The 19331-nt window shown below is 40.1% G+C and overlaps 3 protein-coding genes and 1 non-coding gene across 6 annotated transcripts; 2 read left to right on the forward strand and 2 right to left on the reverse strand.

Annotated features, from left to right (window-relative positions):
- Positions 1-123: 123 nt before the first annotated feature.
- On the forward strand, positions 124-15920 carry LOC108603844 (myosin heavy chain 95F). Of its 3 annotated transcripts, none has more exons than XM_017992995.2 (18): positions 124-472; positions 9825-10019; positions 10728-10801; positions 10855-10984; positions 11040-11201; positions 11263-11525; positions 11587-11993; positions 12054-12798; positions 12857-13289; positions 13345-13586; positions 13644-13864; positions 13932-14162; positions 14462-14509; positions 14663-14707; positions 14957-15077; positions 15132-15249; positions 15308-15409; positions 15464-15920. In XM_017992995.2, exons 2-18 carry the CDS (start codon positions 9833-9835, stop codon positions 15721-15723), a joined length of 3789 nt encoding a protein of 1262 aa, XP_017848484.1. In that variant the 5' UTR covers positions 124-472; positions 9825-9832; the 3' UTR covers positions 15724-15920. The 3 variants fall into 3 exon arrangements, with proteins under 3 accessions (XP_017848484.1, XP_017848482.1, XP_017848483.1); XM_017992993.2 differs by lacking the exon at positions 124-472 and adding an exon at positions 6481-6498; XM_017992994.2 differs by lacking the exons at positions 124-472; positions 14663-14707 and adding an exon at positions 6482-6498.
- On the reverse strand, positions 4812-4895 carry Trnal-uaa. Its single transcript has one exon. It is a non-coding gene; the product is annotated as a tRNA-Leu (tRNA).
- A 579-nt stretch (positions 15921-16499) lies between the features above and the next one.
- LOC108603847 (probable ATP-dependent RNA helicase DDX55 homolog) lies at positions 16500-18384 on the forward strand. The gene has a single exon (XM_017993000.1). The coding sequence runs from the start codon at positions 16513-16515 to the stop codon at positions 18334-18336; it is 1824 nt and encodes a 607-aa protein (XP_017848489.1). The 5' UTR covers positions 16500-16512; the 3' UTR covers positions 18337-18384.
- LOC108603849 (ER membrane protein complex subunit 10) lies at positions 18359-19302 on the reverse strand. Its single transcript, XM_017993002.2, has 2 exons — positions 19229-19302; positions 18359-19161 (listed from the first exon to the last, which is right to left on the reverse strand). The coding sequence occupies exon 2, from the start codon at positions 19135-19137 to the stop codon at positions 18457-18459; it is 681 nt and encodes a 226-aa protein (XP_017848491.1). The 5' UTR covers positions 19138-19161; positions 19229-19302; the 3' UTR covers positions 18359-18456.
- Positions 19303-19331: the final 29 nt, after the last annotated feature.

A 19331-nucleotide genomic window follows, 5' to 3' on the forward strand; every position in this document is an offset into this window, starting at 1 on the left:
GGCGAACACTTGAGTCAAACTCGAACAATTGAGAGGACACTTCGAGCCCACTTCAAACCATTGAGTTTGGTAAAAAATGTATTGAAATTTAAAAAAATAAACAAAATAAGCAAAATCGTTGAAAGCGTCGGATGTGCGTTTGCGTCGCGGATGGAATTGCAAATCAAAGATCGTTGAAGTTTGTCTTGGAGACACTTGCAATTTATTGTGGTCGCGTCGCGTCATGTGTAGCGAGCGTTAAATTCAAAACGAGCCTATCCAATTGAAATACGTCAGATTCTATTTGTGATTAGGCTAAACTCTAGATAAATACATTAGTTGCTGTGATTTGGATTTAAACAATAATAAACAGACCAAGCGGATATTGGCGCGGTGTACGCAGTGTTATAGTTAATTGCAAGAACTCTGGCTACGTGACCCTGAAATCGAAGCATAAACAACAACAACGCCGCAACAGCAGCGGAAGCAACAGGTAAGCAAAAGTAAATAATACTGTGCACGCTTACTTTATGACTTTAATAACAATTGAAAAGATTGTGTGTAGAGTAGAGATCGCGACATCCTCAGATAACTCACCCCCAACAGCGGCAGCAAAAGTGGAGAATCCACACACATACAGCTGTCACTCCCGCACACACACATACAGAGAAGAGTTTTTGGCTATTTTTAGAAATATGCCTAAAGGGAATAAGAAAAAAAAAAGGCAGACGAAAGACAAAATTAGCATGATATCATCACTACAGAGCGCGTCAGGTTTTGCTCAATTTGTGTGAATGTCACTGGAGATAATTAGACCATAATAGTTTAGTCTCTTATTATACTTGAGTGACCATTCAGATTGAATGTGAGCACATATTTATAAGTTTGTGATGTTTTCTTATAGAAAGTGTGTAGTTAATAGTCTTGCGATTAGAGAGCCTCAATTAGTGCTGTTATTGACGCTAAATGTGGCGCTCTTGATTACATCTATTTCTCTCATAGTCATCGCACAATATTCTTAACAGTATAGATTTTTCTCTCTTTGTTCAGTGAGTGGTGTGCTCGCATGTGTGGATACGTAAGCCAATTTAGGGGTTTTTAGGCTACAATAACATCTTATATTATAAAGGTCGTCTTCATTTATATATATCTTGTGAATTTTCGATATAGATATGGCCTGTGCTAATCTGGTTTATTACACAGACAAGTAAAGATGTCTATATTTACGATACTATTTTGTCACTATATTATCTCAATATATACCGTGATGTGTTTGAAGTGTTTTCAATTTATTGTGTGGCGTCCAACAAGCCGTTCGCGCTCCGCGTGTCCGTTTGCTCTGAGTAACATATATCATGAGAGTAATTGAAAACGAGTCAGCTCACATGCGTTATAGCGTAGTTCAACACAGCTTATAGACAGGTAGTTGTCTGCGTATTGTTTCTGGTTCATAAGATTTGTTCTAAAGATGTGCAGACATGTGGCCTTAGTGTCTCGTTTTGGCACATAGGCACAAGGAGAATTGACGGCAATTAGTTGGGGTTCGTTCTTACAAGGATAGGCGTGCTCGATATGTACGTCGACTTTGACTTTTTAAAAATTATATAATTATTTAGATTGTAAGTCGAAAGAACTATCGTTTAATGTGTCGTTTTCTCAACTTTTTCATTTTGTTTAGACAATTTGTTATATAATACATTTGAATATGAAAATTAGTACCTCACTAGACCATACATAACACCAATGTGTAATGTCAGTGAGTTATAATTATTTAGTGTAAATTATGCACGACTGTATTACGTAGGGGTAACACACACACGAAGTAGCTTAGATATATTTGTGACACTTTATTAATATTTCATGCATTTTCGCAACTTCTTTTTGTGTGTTTCTTGTTGCTCGGCAACTGCCTTTAAAGTTACTTATGCCTTTGTGATAAGTGATTTTCATGAAGCTGTATAGTGCACGCGACCATCTCGCCGCGAACTTCATAATATACGGTAATTTATACTTTAGATTTATACGAGATTTAGCTATTAATCATGTATAAATATACGGCGTGCCCAATCCTAAATAATAATGCTCTCTGTAGTCACTTATTTGGATATATTCAACAGACTAAAAACAATTACTCCAACTAAAAATATTTGCTCTATTATTGAAGATTAAAATTAATATTTCGATATATGCTTATTATTCATTGTTTGTGTGTGTTATAACTCAAACTATTTGATAGGTTTCTCAGTTTTTCTTTCTCGTGTGTCGCTGATATATCTGTGTATATAACTGATGAGCTCAGTGTGATTAAGATCAGATAGTTGGCAGCCTATACATAGTAATAATATAAGGTATATATATCTGATCATTCACTTTGTGTGTAGCAAGATGAAAATATAAATAGCGTTTATCAAGTTCATGCTATATCAAAATAAAATGGGTTTAATCTAAAAGTAAAGTAATCTAAAGGAAAATTCAGTAGAAAAATAAGCAGTAAAATAAAAATTGCATAACAATTCCTAGAACTAACTTTAGCTTATATTCTATATATATTTTTAATAATGTTTCTTTGTTTCTGCTATATTTTTTAAAAGCATTTTTAGGGTATGACTCAAGCGCTTAAATGCAGCAATTTAAGTTAGTATTGAAACTAATCTTTACTGCTTTAAAAAGCTAAAAGTAAACAAAAATAAATGCGTTAAAGTCATTATTTGTTTTGATTCAAAACGCAAGTGCACTTGGCAATTACAAGAAGCCACAGAACTGTGACAGCAAAAACGTGTCATACAAACAGATAAAAGACAAACACAAGGGGTAAAAACATATGGAAAATCTGTGCACATATGTGCAACACAAGTAACGAAACTGGGGGCGGGCTGGGGGTAGTGCCAATGGATACATCCATCAGTATTGTCTTTGGCAGTGTTGCAGCTGCAACTGTAAATAAAACTACAATCCAAAAATAAAAGAAGAAAATGTGTTATAGGAAATGCGAAGCTTTAATTGTTATATTTGGAATTGTTGTTGGCGTGCTTTTCCTGTTTTTCTCGCTGCATTAAATTGGTTCCACTTGCCTGACTCCTATCGACAGCAAAATAACAACTTTAACTATTTTCTTAAAAAGCAAAAGCGCAGCAATTTGTTGGCCAAGTCAGTGAACTTGGCGACAATGCACTAGAAAAATTGAAAAACAAAATTAAAAGTAGTTTTTGGTGCTAACTACGAAATGAACTGCAAACCGAAAATTTCAAGCTGGAACACAATGAACTCGTTTTGGTTGCTGGTTTTTTGCGCATGCGCAGCATTTTACGGTACAGTGAACTTAACCCTCTGAGCTCTGCATAAACATCATCAAATGTTGTTCCTGCTATGTTTGGGCCATAAATTTTTACAGCTGCAACAATTGTTGTTGTTGTGGCTGCTGCTGCTGCAATTGGAATTGCTTTTCAAGCACTGACTGCCAAGCCGGAAAAACGTTTTTTGTTTTTATTTTTTTTGGGGCTAGTTAGTTAGCATGAGTCATGCATGCTGACAGTGCACTTTTCTTTTATTTATGTACATTTTTGTAGGTTTTGTTGTTTAATATTGTTGACTAGCTACAGCTGCAAGTATTCGTTGCGGCTAAAACAAGTCGAACTGGTTCAATCCGTGCAACTTGGCCCCCGCCTCGGCCAGCGCGCGAACCTGTCGCTGCTCCTTACACTGTGCAGACCGTTAGCGTCCCTGGGAGGCTGCGGCAGCCTGTTGCGTTTGACTGGTTGAACTTGATATTTGAAGCGCATGGTCAAAGAACTGACCATCCAAGGCAATATCTTGTGGCTGTCCCAGGCACAAAACGAGTTTTTTTCATGCCATAAATGGCAACAGCACAAAGTTCTTATGCCTTTTGGCACGGTCCAAACTATGCGCAGCGTTTCGATTGAAATTTTTGCTATTGTTGAGATTCTTTTAATGAAAATAAATTGACAAATGCTGTAAACTTTTGTTTGCCCTGCCATTCGTCGTGTCTTTTTGAAGCACAATAAAGTGTCGCAATTATTACACAATTTTCAACGTTGTCTTAGTTTTGGTTTCTTTTCTGTCTTGCCAGCAATGAAAAGAATGGCAAAACAAGCTTTGGGTTATGAAATTATGGCAATTGTTTGGCTTTTTTAAGCATGCAATCTTTTGCTGGGAATCAATTTAAGTTCCATAGAGAGACATAGAGGGTAACATTACAAATGGGTCGCTGCATTATGTTGCAACGTATTATGTGGCAAATTGAATGTTTGCTTCATTTCTTTACGCTTTGGAAAATTTAACAACTTAATTAATTTTAAATTCAAAGTTAAATTTGCCTAAGCATTGATAAATTGATTTTCCACAGTTATATATTCATGCCACAGCGTTGCATCTTTGTAAGCATTTTCAAATTATTTTTTCACGACTTTGCGCAATGCAACAGAATACAAAGCACCAACAAAAAGCCACACACAACAATAGACACATAACGAACAGCACAGCACAGCACGATTGTTAATATTCAGAGTCAACGGCATTTGCTGGCCCTTTGTTAACGTTTGCTTTAGGCCCTTTTGGTCAACCGGAAGGTGTACAGTGCTCGAAACTCTAGAACAGCAAATCTATTTAATTACACGCAAAGCAAACAACTAGTCAGTAATTTAAACAGAACATAAAATTATGTACTCAATTATTTAGTCAAATACATGCATGTAATTGTATTTATTTATTATTAAATAGCCAAAGAGTGGTTAAACTATAGACAACTAAAAGGAAAATGCCTTGCTTTGTTTGAATTAATTAAATAAAATAAAATAAAAAGTATTTTTCCGACTTGTCAGGTGTGGGGTTCGAACCCACGCTCTCTCTCGAGAACCAGAGCTTAAATCTGGCGCCTTAGACCGCTCGGCCAACCTGACTTGTTGAGCGAGTTGAGCTAAACGTGCTGTATAAGCAACAACGAGAGGCAAGCACTGAAAAATTATTCAGGTATTCACACACATGCACGCACACAAACAAGCAATTTTGGGGTGTTTGTGTGCGAGCTATCAAATGAGCGAGAGCGAGAGCATCAGTAAAGGAAATGCAATGTAAACACATACATACGCACACATATATATGTTTATGCAAACAATTCAAAATTATTTATTGCTTAATTCAGCAGACTGCGCCATAAAGAGTGCTGTAGTAAACGCATAAACAATTCAATAGGCAGTTGGCTATATTTATAACTCACTGACACATTATTTTTTGCAAGAAATAAATCGCTATAATTTGCATTGGTTTTTTTTTATGAAACAGCCGGGCGCAGCCCCCTGCACAGCCAGCGCACAGTCAATTGTGAAAGCTTTACGAAAGCTTTTGCGGATGCTGACCAATCAGAATAAATCTGAGCTTTTGATAAGCAGCAATAAAGCTCAAATTGAACTTTAGTAGTTTGAGGGCGCGCATAATAATACCTTTGACTATTGTAAACAACTCAGCCCACAGCTGTTGCGTTGAGGGAGTCGCATAAATTATACCGGAAGTTGTTATGTCATGCAAAGTTGCACTGTCATTGCATTAGATGCGACTATTGTGCGTCTCTATTGTGGCGCTGATTGCAGTTTGGCTATTGCACTTCCTGGTTGCTGCAGCACTTGAAGCGAGTGTGTTACACTTTTGGCCCATTGTTTGGTCTTGAATTGGAGCAGCTCAAATAGAATTAAAACGCCCACCCACACACAAGTAAACTGGATTCGGCGCAGTAAATGCCGCTGTATATCGTTTACGATATAACGTGAGCGCAACAACCCCCCGATTAGATGTGCGTCCTGCACAGAATCCAACAAACGCATCAGTGCAAATTGTGAGCTCGTAGACTGCAGTCGGCAACGCACGTGTTATGCATTTTCTCAAACTGTTGTAAGCGGGGCGATAGGCGGTTATAGCGAACTGAACTCGGTTACTGGGTGAAAATTGCAACAATAACAACAGCAACAACAACAAGTATCAAGTTATAGCTACAGCTGCATACATAAATCGACTCCACTTGACGTGGCTCATCTGGCTCATCTTTTGTTGATAATTTGCTGGCGCGTAATGTAGGTCAGCAATTGTTGTTGTTGAGCATAAATTGTGCAATAAAGTTGCTAACATTAGCATGTAATTAATGCCAAACAAATTGGATTGAAAAAAACAGAGCGCAATGCAATGAAAAAAGCGAAAATAAACGCGATTGCGAAAGTGTGTTGCAAAAACAAAGTGAAAAGTGTTTAATCGATAGTGAAAATCAGGCAAGGCAACAGCAGTATAATAATAATAACAAACATATATATAAAAACGGTTTCATAGGCAAGTCGCAACCCTCAGCTTTGAGCTCAAAGTGCAGTCAACCTGTGTCACCCTCGCTTAATACGCAATTACCCTTAGTGCAAACACTTGAGGGTGCAGCAACGATCTTGACATCACATATATATTTAATTTAAGTCTATAACATGGATTTTTATAACGACAACAAAGCACAACATGACTGCAGCACTGGTGAGTTTTTCTGCCATTAATTAATACATGTAATCTTATCTTAACCAATTTGTTGGCCAGCAATTAATTTATGACAATTAATAAGTGAATGACCCAAGTTGCGTTACAGCGTAAATTGCCAGTGCGTTGACTTTGACAATAAAAATTGTTTGAACTTCAATTAATAGACGAACTACGCAGCACTGGCGCAAAATGCATAAATAAATATGCAAGCGCTCAATTAGTGTAATAAGCAACACGCAAAGCTGGGCGGGCTCAAAGTCTCTAACTAGACGCTGATGATATCACCCACGCATACATGCAAACCTATGTATGTATCTGTGTGTTAAATCAGTGTAGGTCTGCTTTGGCTTTGGCTAATTGGACCTTTGGCTGGTCAAAAAGTGTCAGTGCATATGCTCAAATTACGTATACGCGCTGGTCAACAGACAAACAGACAAACAGAGTTGTTGAGCCGTGCTTAAGCCGCTTTATATATGTGTCTGCTGTTTGCTTGGGATGAGCAGGTGCGCATAAAGAGCCGCCGCTTCACATTTCATAAGTCTTTACATGACTTGTCTATTTCTCCCTCTCTCTCTGGGTCTTGATTCTTTGTCAATGTCGCCCTCAAGCACTTGCGCTGTCATCAAGTCATTTATGCTTTTTGCCACACATGGCTGCCTGGCCTGAGACATAGCGTAGAACGTCTTGCAATTTCCATGCAATCTGCCAGAATGCAGCCAAGCAGCTTCGTCTTTATACTCACAGGCGGCAGGCTTAACTTGCATCGTTGCTTGCTTTTCTCATAGGCGGCGCGCAACTGCTGCAATCTCTTACTTTTTATTTTTTGCGCAATTTGTAATTTATGCCAACGTCTCATGCAGCGCCGCAGACAAATTGTGGACACAGAGGCGTCGCTCGTCATCGTTAAAGCCTGTCATGCATACATAAAATAGAAACGTTTCAAATGCTGTTCAACTTGTTGTATACCGCTTATCAAAAAAAAAAGCTTTGACTTTTATGCCTCGATAAAAATGAATCACTTAACGTTAATCAATAACGTACACATCTGTTGGCTTATAAACTCTGCTCAACTTCATTTACAGGGTAGCTAAGTTGAGCTCCAGCTGCTGCTGCAATTGTGTTTTTCTTCTCTGCATAATCAAGATTATGTTAAATTGTTCGAAAAATTGTTGTTAATTTGCCTGGCACATTATAAAGCGATTTCCAGCCATATGGCCTAGGCCAAGTTCCACTTTCTGTGCATTAACCGCACTAATTATGATAGACATCATTGCATTTAATGAGTTTGTTGCATTCAACAACAAAAGTGCAGCGCTTATCTTACAACAAAAGAGTTTGTAAACAAAACTATGGTATACAATTTTCAAGTTTTCAAACAAATTTATGCTAATGCTAAGTAAGGAAAAAGCATTGGCTGACGCATGAAACTTTTGGGTGTCAATTTAAAATGTAGAACATATGGAGATACAATAAAAATAAACTTAAGAAACAAGATATCTACAATTCCCAAGCTAAAATATTTTATAATAAATATTTTTAGAGTTTAAAGCTTATCAATTTTGAATATATTTAATATGTAGAACATATGGAAATACCCAATAAAAATAAACATAAGAAACAAGATAAATATAATCCCCAAGCTAACATAAATTATATAAAATATTTGTAGAGTTCAAAGCTTATCAATTTTTAATATTATTCAAGATTTCTTTTTGCATTTATCTTTTGTATTCATTGAATAACTATAACTGTATAACGTTTATTAAAATCTTTCTCACTACACCCACATAACGTTTGTATTTCTCTTTATATCAACAAAACCCGTTTAAAGATCATTTAATAATTTAGCACCTTTTGCAAAAATTTCAATTTAATTTATGCGGCCAGTGAGTGAGTGAGTGAGATAGAGAGAGATGCCCATTGTTTTACTTTGTTGTCCACGTCAAGCGTTTTTGGGGTTCCAGTCTGTTTGTTGAAGCCGAGCAAAGCCGAGCCGAATCGAGTTTGGATGCTATATGTAGATATATGTACCATTAACCCAGCGAACTAGTTAAATGAATTTCACCTTGACGCCGTATAATTCTCAACGTCATTGTCTTGCTAACCCACAATGGTAGTGGTGACTAGTAATGTCTAAAGGGGAGGCGGGGGCGGAGCGGGTTTTGCTGTAAGTGAGCGCTTGCGGTTTGCTATTGCGAATATTTTCATTTGTTTATGGAAGTACTTAGCTTTGCATGTTAATTTGTTTCACTTTTTTATTATGGGGATTTGACGAAACAACTAGACCCCAACAACAAGGTCGTCGTCATTGTTTTTGTGGTGTCCGTGGTGCGTTGGCTCGCTCTTCCTCTTGCGCTGTCGACACCTACACGCTTCGGCGTAGCCGTCCGTGCTTATCAACAGCACGACGCCCGTGACTCAACGCATGACCAAGAAAGGTAAAACTAGTAGAATGGGCGAACAGGCGAATAGGCAAAAAGCAAACTGAAAATTGCCACAACACACAGCCAACGTCCAACGTCAGCGCATAAAGAACAATGACAGTCAAAAGCAGAACCAGCACTAAAAGAGAGTAAGCGAGAGAGATAGAGAGCGAACGAAAGGTGAGCAGAGCAAACATAGCACACAGGTTAAGTTTAATAACTGAGAAACGAGAGCTTCAGTAAAACACCGGCAAGCCCGCAGCGGAGCAGCAAAAACAGCAGTAATGACTGTTAACTTGCATTAAGCATAGCCTAAAGTGCTTAGACGCAAAGAGCGTAAGACTAGAGAGAGCGAGTGAGGGAAAGAAAGAGAGTAAAAGCATTTGTATAACGATCAACAGTGATGAGCGCGTGCTCTACGCGAAATGATCGTAACTAAATGTTAATTCTTGCAATAGACCAATGAGCAATCGAAGTCCAAAAATTAATATATAATACAAATATGTATAACTATAATTAACAGCGAAGAATTCATATGAAAAATATCAAAGTATTGAACAATCAAACTACTAATTTGATTAATCACATCTATTAGTTGTACGTCTAATTTCGCCGATAGTCGTGACACGCGTGCAACACTATTACTATAGAATACCTGGCCTGGGACTGCAGCTAGCGTTATGTGCTGCTCGCTCAGTTTCAGTTGCTTTTGAGAACTCTAACAACGCGGCACACACACAACTGTCTCCTAGGTCTGTTACCTGCTGTTAACCGGTGTTTAGTTGATAAGATTTTTAATTTCGTTGTGTTGCGCTCTTTCTTTCAATTCGATTGTGATTGCTAATGAAAATCCCCTACTAATGCGTTAATAATACTGATTACGAATTGTTTGGCTTGCAGTGCGAAAAATGTTGGAGGACACCCAGCTTGTTTGGGTGCGGGATCCGATAGAAGGATATATACAAGGTCGGATAACTGAAATCGGTACGAAGGAGTTTGAAGTAACGCCCATTGATAAGAAGTATGCAAAACGCACGTGCCACTATGATGATATACACTCCTCATGTGATGGCCCGCAGGATCACGATGATAACTGTAAGTATGACTAACTAACTAAGTAACTGTTCTATGTCTATGTGTGAATACATTCATTAGCTATTGCGTGTGTATTTAGTTTTGTCTATATTTTGCTTTTGGCGTTTTATCTTTGCTTACGTTTGCAGTCGCGTCATTATATAAATTTAACAAAAACAAAACGGAAATGTATGTGTTTTATATTAGTACAAATGCTAAGCAGCTCAGAATTGTCTATGCAAACGTGAAGTTGGAGATTATATATCTTTGTTGGCATTTAGATACAAGAGACAGACAGCGCGCTTATCTTAACATTTTTTGAATGAAAGTAGCACAAAATTGATAATAATTTTTCAATAAATGGTAGGTAGAACATGTGTACGTTATGCTAGCTGCTATAAGATATAAGCTGATATACAGCTATATCATATTATTGCTCTTCAGCTAGCAGAACTAAATAGTTTCTGTAGAAATCTTTAGCCTTTATCATTTGCTATATACTGTAATTGTACAACTTTCAAGCAACTTTATGCACGTGTGTACTTTATGCTCCATTTTAGAGCAATAAACCTGCATTTAAAATCGTTTTGCTCATGAGCATTAAATTCTTGTTACGCTTGCCAGTTCAACATTAAAGACACTTAAACTTAAAGCGCTGGCGACCCCGACGACATAGGTGAAAGTTAGCATTGCATTATTTTTAAAGCACGTTTTATGTTTAAATTTCAGGTGAACTTATGCTGCTCAATGAGGCCACATTTCTGGATAATCTAAAAACGCGTTACTACAAAGACAAAATCTACGTAAGTGTAAAATATCAAACTAGTTAAAAGTTTAACAATCTCTTTTTGTGCAGACCTATGTGGCCAACATATTGATTGCAGTAAATCCGTATCGTGAAATTAAGGAGCTCTATGCACCCGATACCATCAAGCAGTACAATGGACGTTCCTTGGGTGAAATGCCGCCGCATGTCTTTGCCATTGGTAAGTTGTTTGCCCAACACTTTGTAGACACGCACTAAGTTAACTTCCTTTTTAGCCGACAAAGCCATACGCGATATGCGCGTCTATAAGCTATCGCAGTCCATTATTGTGTCTGGCGAGTCGGGAGCTGGCAAAACGGAGTCGACCAAATATTTGCTCAAATATCTTTGCTACTCGCATGATAGTGCCGGACCCATAGAAGCTAAAATACTGGATGGTATGTCAATATTCCGCGCCTGTTTATAATAAACAAATCTTACATTATTAATACATTTTAGCAAATCCTGTACTGGAAGCTTTTGGCAATGCCAAGACAACACGCAATAATAACTCATCGCGTTTCGGCAAATTCATTGAGGTGCACTACAACAGCAAGTGCCAAGTGGTTGGCGGCTATATCTCGCACTATTTGCTGGAGAAGAGTCGCATATGCACGCAAAGCGCCGAGGAGCGCAACTATCATGTGTTCTATATGCTGCTCGCTGGTGCGCCACAGCAATTGCGGGATAAGCTCAATCTGGGCAAGCCAGACGACTATCGCGTACGTTTTGTAATACAAACAAATGTTACACTTAAAGTTAATGCTCTTTACTTTTTTGCAGTATCTGTCCGGCTGTACGCAGTACTTTACCAATGCCAAGACGGAGCAGCTTATACCAGGCTCGCAAAAGTCGAAGAGTCATCAGCAGAAGGGCCCGCTTAAGGATCCCATAATCGATGACTATCAGCATTTTCAGAATTTGGATAATGCGCTGGGACGTTTGGGCTTGTCTGATATGGAGAAAATGGGCATCTACTCGCTGGTGGCAGCTGTGCTGCATTTGGGTAACATTGCCTTTGAGGAAATACCCGACGATGTGCGTGGCGGCTGTCAGGTATCTGAGGCGTCGGAGCAATCGCTGACCATTACCAGCACGCTGCTGGGTGTGGATCAGACCGAGCTGCGCACTGCTTTGGTGTCGCGCGTCATGCAGAGCAAAGGCGGCGGCTTCAAGGGCACGGTTATCATGTAAGCCATAAGCCGCTCAAATCAATTCACAAGCTGCTTGCTAATTTGTTTATTTTGCAGGGTTCCTCTTAAGATCTACGAGGCGAGCAATGCACGCGATGCTTTGGCCAAGGCTATTTATAGCCGTCTGTTCGATCGCATTGTGGCCTTAATCAATCAGAGCATACCCTTCCAGGCATCCAACTTTTATATCGGCGTGCTGGATATTGCAGGCTTTGAGTACTTCACTGTCAACTCCTTTGAGCAGTTCTGCATTAACTACTGCAACGAGAAGCTGCAAAAGTTCTTCAACGACAATATCTTAAAGAACGAGCAGGAGCTGTACAAGCGCGAAGGTCTCAATGTGCCAGAGATTACGTTCACGGACAATCAGGACATCATCGAGTTGATTGAGGCCAAGTCGAATGGCATTTTTACGCTGCTGGATGAGGAGTCAAAGCTGCCCAAGCCCTCGCCGTGTCATTTTACCGCTGAGGTGCACAAGTCCTGGGCGAATCACTATCGCCTAGGCTTGCCACGCTCGTCGCGTCTCAAGGCGCATCGCACGCTGCGCGATGAGGAAGGTTTCCTGGTGCGTCACTTTGCAGGCGCCGTTTGCTACAACACCGAGCAGTTTATTGAGAAAAACAATGATGCCTTGCACGCATCACTCGAAGGTCTGGTGCAGGAGTGCGAGAATCCTTTGCTCAAGCAGCTCTTCCCATCGGGCAGCAACACTTCGGTGCGTGGCAAGCTGAACTTCATATCCGTGGGCTCCAAGTTCAAGACACAGCTGGGCGAGCTTATGGAGAAACTAGAGCAGAATGTAAGCGTCAATTGAACTTAATTTTGTGCATAATTTAATTATTTATTTGTGTTGTTAGGGCACCAACTTTATACGCTGCATCAAGCCCAACAGCAAAATGGTTGATCGCCAGTTTGAGGGCTCGCTGGCGCTGGCGCAGCTCAAGTGCTCTGGCACCATCTCAGTGCTGGAACTGATGGAGCATGGCTATCCATCGCGTGTGCTCTTTGCCGATCTCTATAGCATGTATAAGTCGGTGTTGCCACCGGAGTTGGTGTCGCTGCCTGCGCGCACCTTCTGTGAGGCCATGTTCCAGTCGCTCAATTTGAGTGCCAAGGATTTCAAATTTGGCATCACCAAGGTCTTCTTCAGACCGGGCAAGTTTGTAGAGTTTGATCGCATTATGCGCTCCGATCCGGAGAATATGCTCGCCATTGTGGCCAAGGTGAAGAAGTGGCTAATACGCTCACGCTGGGTCAAGTCAGCGCTGGGCGCTTTGTGCGTCATCAAGCGTAAGTATAAGCTAAAGTTTGGGCTTATTTGTTTATTAATCAAATGCATTTGCAGTGCGCAATCGCATAATCTTCCGCAACAAGTGCGTTCTGACTGTCCAGCGTATTGCGCGCGGCTTTTTGGCACGTAAGCAGCATCGTCCACGCTACCAGGGCATTGGCAAGATCAATAAGATACGCACCAACACTTTGAAGACCATTGAAATTGCCAACGGCCTCAAGATGGGTCGCGATGAAATTGTGGGTGGCGTTAATGATATTTATAAACAAATAGATGACGCTATACGCAAGATTAAGGTAAGTTCTAAGTGAATTAATTTTAAGTAACAATGCTTATACTTTTAATTTCAACAGCATACGCCACGCATCTCGCAACGTGAAATCGATTCCATGTACACCGTGGTCATGGCCAATATGAATAAGCTCACTGTTGATTTGAACACAAAGCTTAAGGAGCAACAACAGGCTGAGGAGCAAGAGCGTTTGCGCAAGATTCAAGAAGCTCTGGAGGCGGAACGTCGTGCTAAGGAGGAAGAGGAGCAACGCATGCGTGAGGAGGTCGAAAATAAACGACTGTAAGTGTTGCAAATTATTATTATTTTGTTCAAATTATTTATGCATATTTTTGATGTTAAACTACAGCAAAGCTGAAATGGAAACGCGACGTAAACTGGCCGAGGCGCAACGTTTGCGGCAAGAGGAAGAAGATCGTCGTGCTGCCTTAGCACTGCAGGCACAGCTGGAAAAGGAAGCCAAGGACGATGCCAAATATCGTCAGCAGCTAGAGCAGGAGCGTCGCGATCATGAGTTGGCGATGCGTTTGGCCAACGAATCCAATGGCCAGGTGGAGGATAGTCCACCAGTTATACGCAAGTATGTAGCGGGATTTAAAAAATAGTTAGCAACAGTTAGCAGTTTATATTTTTTGAATTGGTGCGGATTAAGTTTGAATATACTGAACAATGTAATCAAAAATTTTACGCGTCACCAAAAATTTAGTAGGACATTCTTTTTTAGCTGCTGTTTATATAAGATATAATTTATGATATTTATGTATATTTAAAAGAAAAACTCACAAACTTTTTCCCTTCCCTTACACGCAATCTTTTCTACACAATTTACAACCCACACACACACACACAATATACACAAAAAATCCAACAAATACACAGTGGTGGTAACAATGACGCGTCTCCCATGGGTCCCAACAAACTGATCAGGTATAGCACGCTTTATAATTTGTTATTGTACTATATATTTTAAACAAATATTTATGCTTTCTTTAACTGCTTTAAACAAAAACTAATTGGACTGTATGAACTTAAAAATATTACAATATACTTTACTTCTTCTTTACAATATTTTTGAACAAGTTTTTCACAAGTTGTGTCAAACATTGCTTCGCGATATTTAACTAAGTGAGTTGGTGCTGGTTTTTGAAAACTTTTCTCTCTAACCAAATTACTAATATACCCTATAAACTTGTATACTATTCATACTAATCAAGCATACTTAATATTGTAAATAAATTGGCTATTAGTTTAGTAGTATTAATTTTATTAAAATGCTCATTAAATCCCATCTATAACTCACTTCGCTGTAGCTTTTTGTGAACTATAAAGATATGTTAATGTTTTTGTTGACTAATCGCCGATTATCTAAATTAGATCGGAGAACGTGCGCGCTCAGCAGCAAGCATTGGGTAAACAAAAGTACGACTTGTCCAAATGGAAGTACTCCGAGCTACGCGATGCTATCAACACGTCCTGTGATATTGAACTGCTAGAGGTAAGCATGCATAATAAATATTAGTTACACATATTTACTTATTGTTTTTGTTAGGCCTGTCGTCAAGAGTTCCATCGCCGCTTGAAGGTGTATCATGCCTGGAAGGCAAAGAACCGCAAACGCACCACCATGGATGAGAATGAGCGTGCGCCACGCAGCGTCATGGAGGCCGGTAAGATGTGCAATGCATTAAAAATAGCCATAAAATACTAAACTTGCCATTTTGATAGCCTTCAAGCAGCCACCTCTGGTGCAGCCCATACAGGAAATTGTCACGGCTCAGCACCGTTTCTTCCGCATACCATTTATGCGTGCAAATGCGCCCGATAACAGTAAGTAACCGAGTAATTATACGATTCTTGTATTAAAGTCTCATTTAAATTCAGCTAAGCGCGGCTTGTGGTACGCTCACTTTGATGGCCAGTGGATTGCTCGACAAATGGAGTTGCATGCTGATAAGCCGCCCATTTTGCTAGTTGCCGGCACGGATGACATGCAGATGTGCGAGTTGAGCTTGGAGGAGACGGGTCTGACGCGTAAGCGTGGCGCCGAGATACTAGAACATGAGTTTAATCGTGAATGGGAGCGCAATGGTGGGCGGCCCTATAAAAGCCTTGGTGCAAAGCCGAATGGAGCTGGCATTTAAGCACACTCAATTTGCCTTTAAATGTGAACCGCTAAAAACCGATAGGAACAAATGCGAAAAAATCAAATTTTACGTTTGGATTGTCTACAGGTCAAAATTAGCAGTCACATCGAAATTCCATAATATTTTTGCAAACACTTTTGATAAGAATAATGTCCAAAAATTTATAGTTATACAAATTATATCTTTAAATGTGAACTTTTTTTTTGCATTCACTTCTTTTATTGCAACAGGAAACATCAGCTTTGTATCTTTGTCGGGAGCATACGTATTTCCAATCGTATGAGTTTTTAAAAATTAAGTAAATGTGTAATACGAATTCAAAAGCGGTATAACGAAAAGTTGTATTTAGTGTCTAATGAAATTATATTTAAATTTGTATTTACATAAAAACATATATATTTTACAGTATTTTAAATTAAATATTAAAAGCTCGATTTCATTGTTTTCTTTTGCTATTCATAAATTTTACTCTAACTTATGTTTGGGAAACAAATATATTCTGTGGCATTAATGGGTCAAATCTTGTAACGGAGCTTTCCATTACAATTTTTAAATATCCATTATTTATCATGACTAAATATGTATTATCATTTTTATTCTGATTCAATAATGAAATCTATTTCATTGCTTTAAATTCCATATTTTCAAAAATAACGATCGAGTGTGTTTGTTAGAACCAATGAACTAATGAGCGAACTACTGAATCAGTGTTGCCACCAAGTTGAAAATTAAAAATTTAGCTCGCCATTTGGTCGCATAATGTGGCAACACTTACTATAATCAACAATGTCACGGAAAGCATGGAGCGCTTTGGAACCTCCACTATCAGATCCTGTGCTGGAGGTCCTGCAAGGGTTTGGATTTAAGCTGATGACACCTGTACAAACAGCGACCATTCCATTGCTGGTGGGGCGTAAGGATGTCTCCGCTGAGGCTGTTACTGGCAGTGGAAAAACATTGGCGTTCTTGGTGCCACTTCTAGAGATGCTCCAGAGACGACATAAGGAGACGCCATGGGGTCCTAAGGAAATAGGTGCGCTGATTATTTCGCCCACACGTGAATTGGCACGCCAAATTTCGGATGTGCTTGCACAATTCCTGGAACACGAGGAGCTGGAGCATCTGAATCAGCAGCTCATTGTGGGCGGTAACAGTATAGAGGAGGACATCATCACAATGAAGAAACAGTCGCCAAGCATATTGGTATGTACTCCTGGACGCCTGGAGGATCTGTTTCAACGTAAGGGAGACGATTTGAATTTGGCTTCGCGCGTCAAAAGTCTGGAGTTTCTTGTACTCGATGAGGCGGATCGTCTGCTGGACATGGGCTTCAAGGCCAGCGTTAGTAACATTCTTGCCTATCTGCCAAGACAGCGACGTACTGGACTCTTCTCAGCCACACAGACCACTGAGGTAACGGATCTGATACGTGCAGGTCTACGCAATCCCGTGCTGGTGTCTGTCAAGGAGAAGGCTTCCGTGAATACGCCTGCACGTTTACAAAACTTTTACAGAATCGTTGAGCCAGAGCGCAAGTTTCTATCGCTATTGCAGTTCTTGCGTTCACCTACCACTGGAGGCGCCAAGGTTATGGTTTTCTTTCCCACCTGCGCCTGTGTTGAATACTGGGCGGAAACGCTGCCACCATTGCTGCCAGAACGCAGCGTGTTGGGAATACATGGCAAGATGAAAACTAAACGCGCTAACATTGTGGAGCGTTTTCGTAAAGAATCCCAGGCTGTGCTGCTCTGTACAGATGTTCTTGCTCGTGGACTGGATGTACCTGAGATTGAGTGGGTAGTGCAGTGGGATCCGCCCTCAAATGCATCTAGCTTTGTGCATCGTGTTGGACGCACTGCGCGTCAGGGCAACGAAGGTAATGCCTTAGTGTTCTTATTACCCAGCGAGGACGCCTATGTTAAGTTTCTAAAGATAAACCAGAAAGTAGAGCTGAGTGAACTCGAAGAAACCTGCTTTGAAATATCAGAGGATCAGCTGAACTCCACTGTGGCACAATTGCATCAAGTTCAAGCGGCCGATAAGGCTATCTACGACAAGGGCATGCGCGCTTTTGTTTCCCACGTGCGTGCGTACACCAAGCACGAATGCAACGCTATTTTAAGGCTCAAGGATCTGGATCTGGGCAAGATGGCTACTGCTTATGGATTGCTGCAGCTGCCACGTATGCCAGAGTTTAAGAACTACCAAGGCAGCGGCTTCATAGCGCCTTCGTTTGAGTTCGATCTAAACAAGGTTGCCTATAAGAATGTTCAAAAGGAGCAGGTGCGCAAGCAAAAACTGCAAACCTACGAGGAGACGGGTAAATGGCCCGGCAAACAAAAGCTGCACATGAAACGCACAGAGTCCTGGGACCAAACGAAAAAAGCCAAATTGGATACAAAGACCAAAAAGGAGCTGCGTAAAGCAAAAAAGGAACGCAAACGTCAAGCGGAAGCGGGCGGCACAAAACGAAAGCATAAACAGAAATACACACAAGAGGATCTGGATGAGCTAGCCAGCGACATCAGACTTTTTAAACGCCTCAAGAAAAACAAGATTAGTGAGGAGGACTTTGACAAGGCTATGGGTATTGATAATGACAACGATTGAGTTTAGTGTGATAGATGCTTGTACAAATATAGTTATATTTGGTATACTTCCATATTTGTTTAATTGCAAACAATAATAGGCTAACTTTAATTTAATTTTATGCTACACACAATTTGCTGATTATTTGGCGGCATCCTGGTTTGTAGCGCCAGAAATCAGCACTAGCAGCACAACGGGAACAATGTACATCCAGTATTTGGCAAAGAAGCCTCTGTTATCACGCACTTCACCGCGTTCCTTGGCCTCGCGCTCGAACTTCTGAATGAAGCTGCCGGTATCGGGCACGGGCGCAAGCTCGGAATGCCTTATGATAACATCAGTATTGAAGCTGGTTTCCTGAATCTGCAACACATCGCTTGTGCCGCAATCGGCGCCCTTGGTTACCGTATCCTGTGAAGTGGTGATGCCCGTTACAAATCCATTTGCATCCAATGAAATCCAAAGTATGTCATTGAATTGTGCCTGCAGCAAGCTACAAGCTTTTGTGGATGTTAAAAACTGCTGCTTATTGCCATTCGGATACACCACCGTGGCCTTTACGCGATAGAAGTCGTCTCGCTTTGCCAAAACCTTTATGCTCTCCAGTTCCCTCTTCGTTAAGGAGTCTTGCACTACATTCGACTGGCCAGAATTAAGGCTTGCTATGGTAATGTTGCCACGATCAGAGAACTGTTCCGGATTTGTAGAGGAAAGGGCATGCTGTAATTCAACTGTTATCCAGCTATCGTGCTCCAAAAAGCCCCATCCACTGGTAAACAGGCCCAGCAAGAGAATTGCAATACAATTTACTTTTCCTAGCATTTCTAACAGATTTTTCGTTTTAGTCTGAAATGGCGTGTTCAAATAACGTTATTTTCTCGCATTTTAAAGTATTAAATTGATAATTACATACGTTTTTATAAATTCTTAATCAGTCATTTAATTTTTTTCCTTCAAATTGGATGATAGTGCATTGCTGTCAGCTGGAACAGCTAGCAACTGTCATTCCACTTGCC

The sequence above is a fragment of the Drosophila busckii genome, chromosome 3R (assembly GCF_011750605.1).
Source record: "Drosophila busckii strain San Diego stock center, stock number 13000-0081.31 chromosome 3R, ASM1175060v1, whole genome shotgun sequence".
NCBI classification, from domain to species: domain Eukaryota; kingdom Metazoa; phylum Arthropoda; class Insecta; order Diptera; family Drosophilidae; genus Drosophila; species Drosophila busckii.

Excerpts from the sequence above, each read along its gene's own strand:
- LOC108603847 (XM_017993000.1), top strand. The coding sequence starts at position 16,513 with ATGTCACGGAAAGCATGGAGCGCTTTGGAACCTCCACTATCAGATCCT.
- LOC108603849 (XM_017993002.2), bottom strand. The coding sequence starts at position 19,137 with ATGCTAGGAAAAGTAAATTGTATTGCAATTCTCTTGCTGGGCCTGTTT.
- LOC108603844 (XM_017992995.2), top strand. The coding sequence starts at position 9,833 with ATGTTGGAGGACACCCAGCTTGTTTGGGTGCGGGATCCGATAGAAGGA. Across the intron at positions 10,985-11,039 it reads GCCGCATGTCTTTGCCATTG|CCGACAAAGCCATACGCGAT; the intron begins GTAAGTTGTTTG and ends CTTCCTTTTTAG. Across the intron at positions 15,410-15,463 it reads TGCAAATGCGCCCGATAACA|CTAAGCGCGGCTTGTGGTAC; the intron begins GTAAGTAACCGA and ends ATTTAAATTCAG.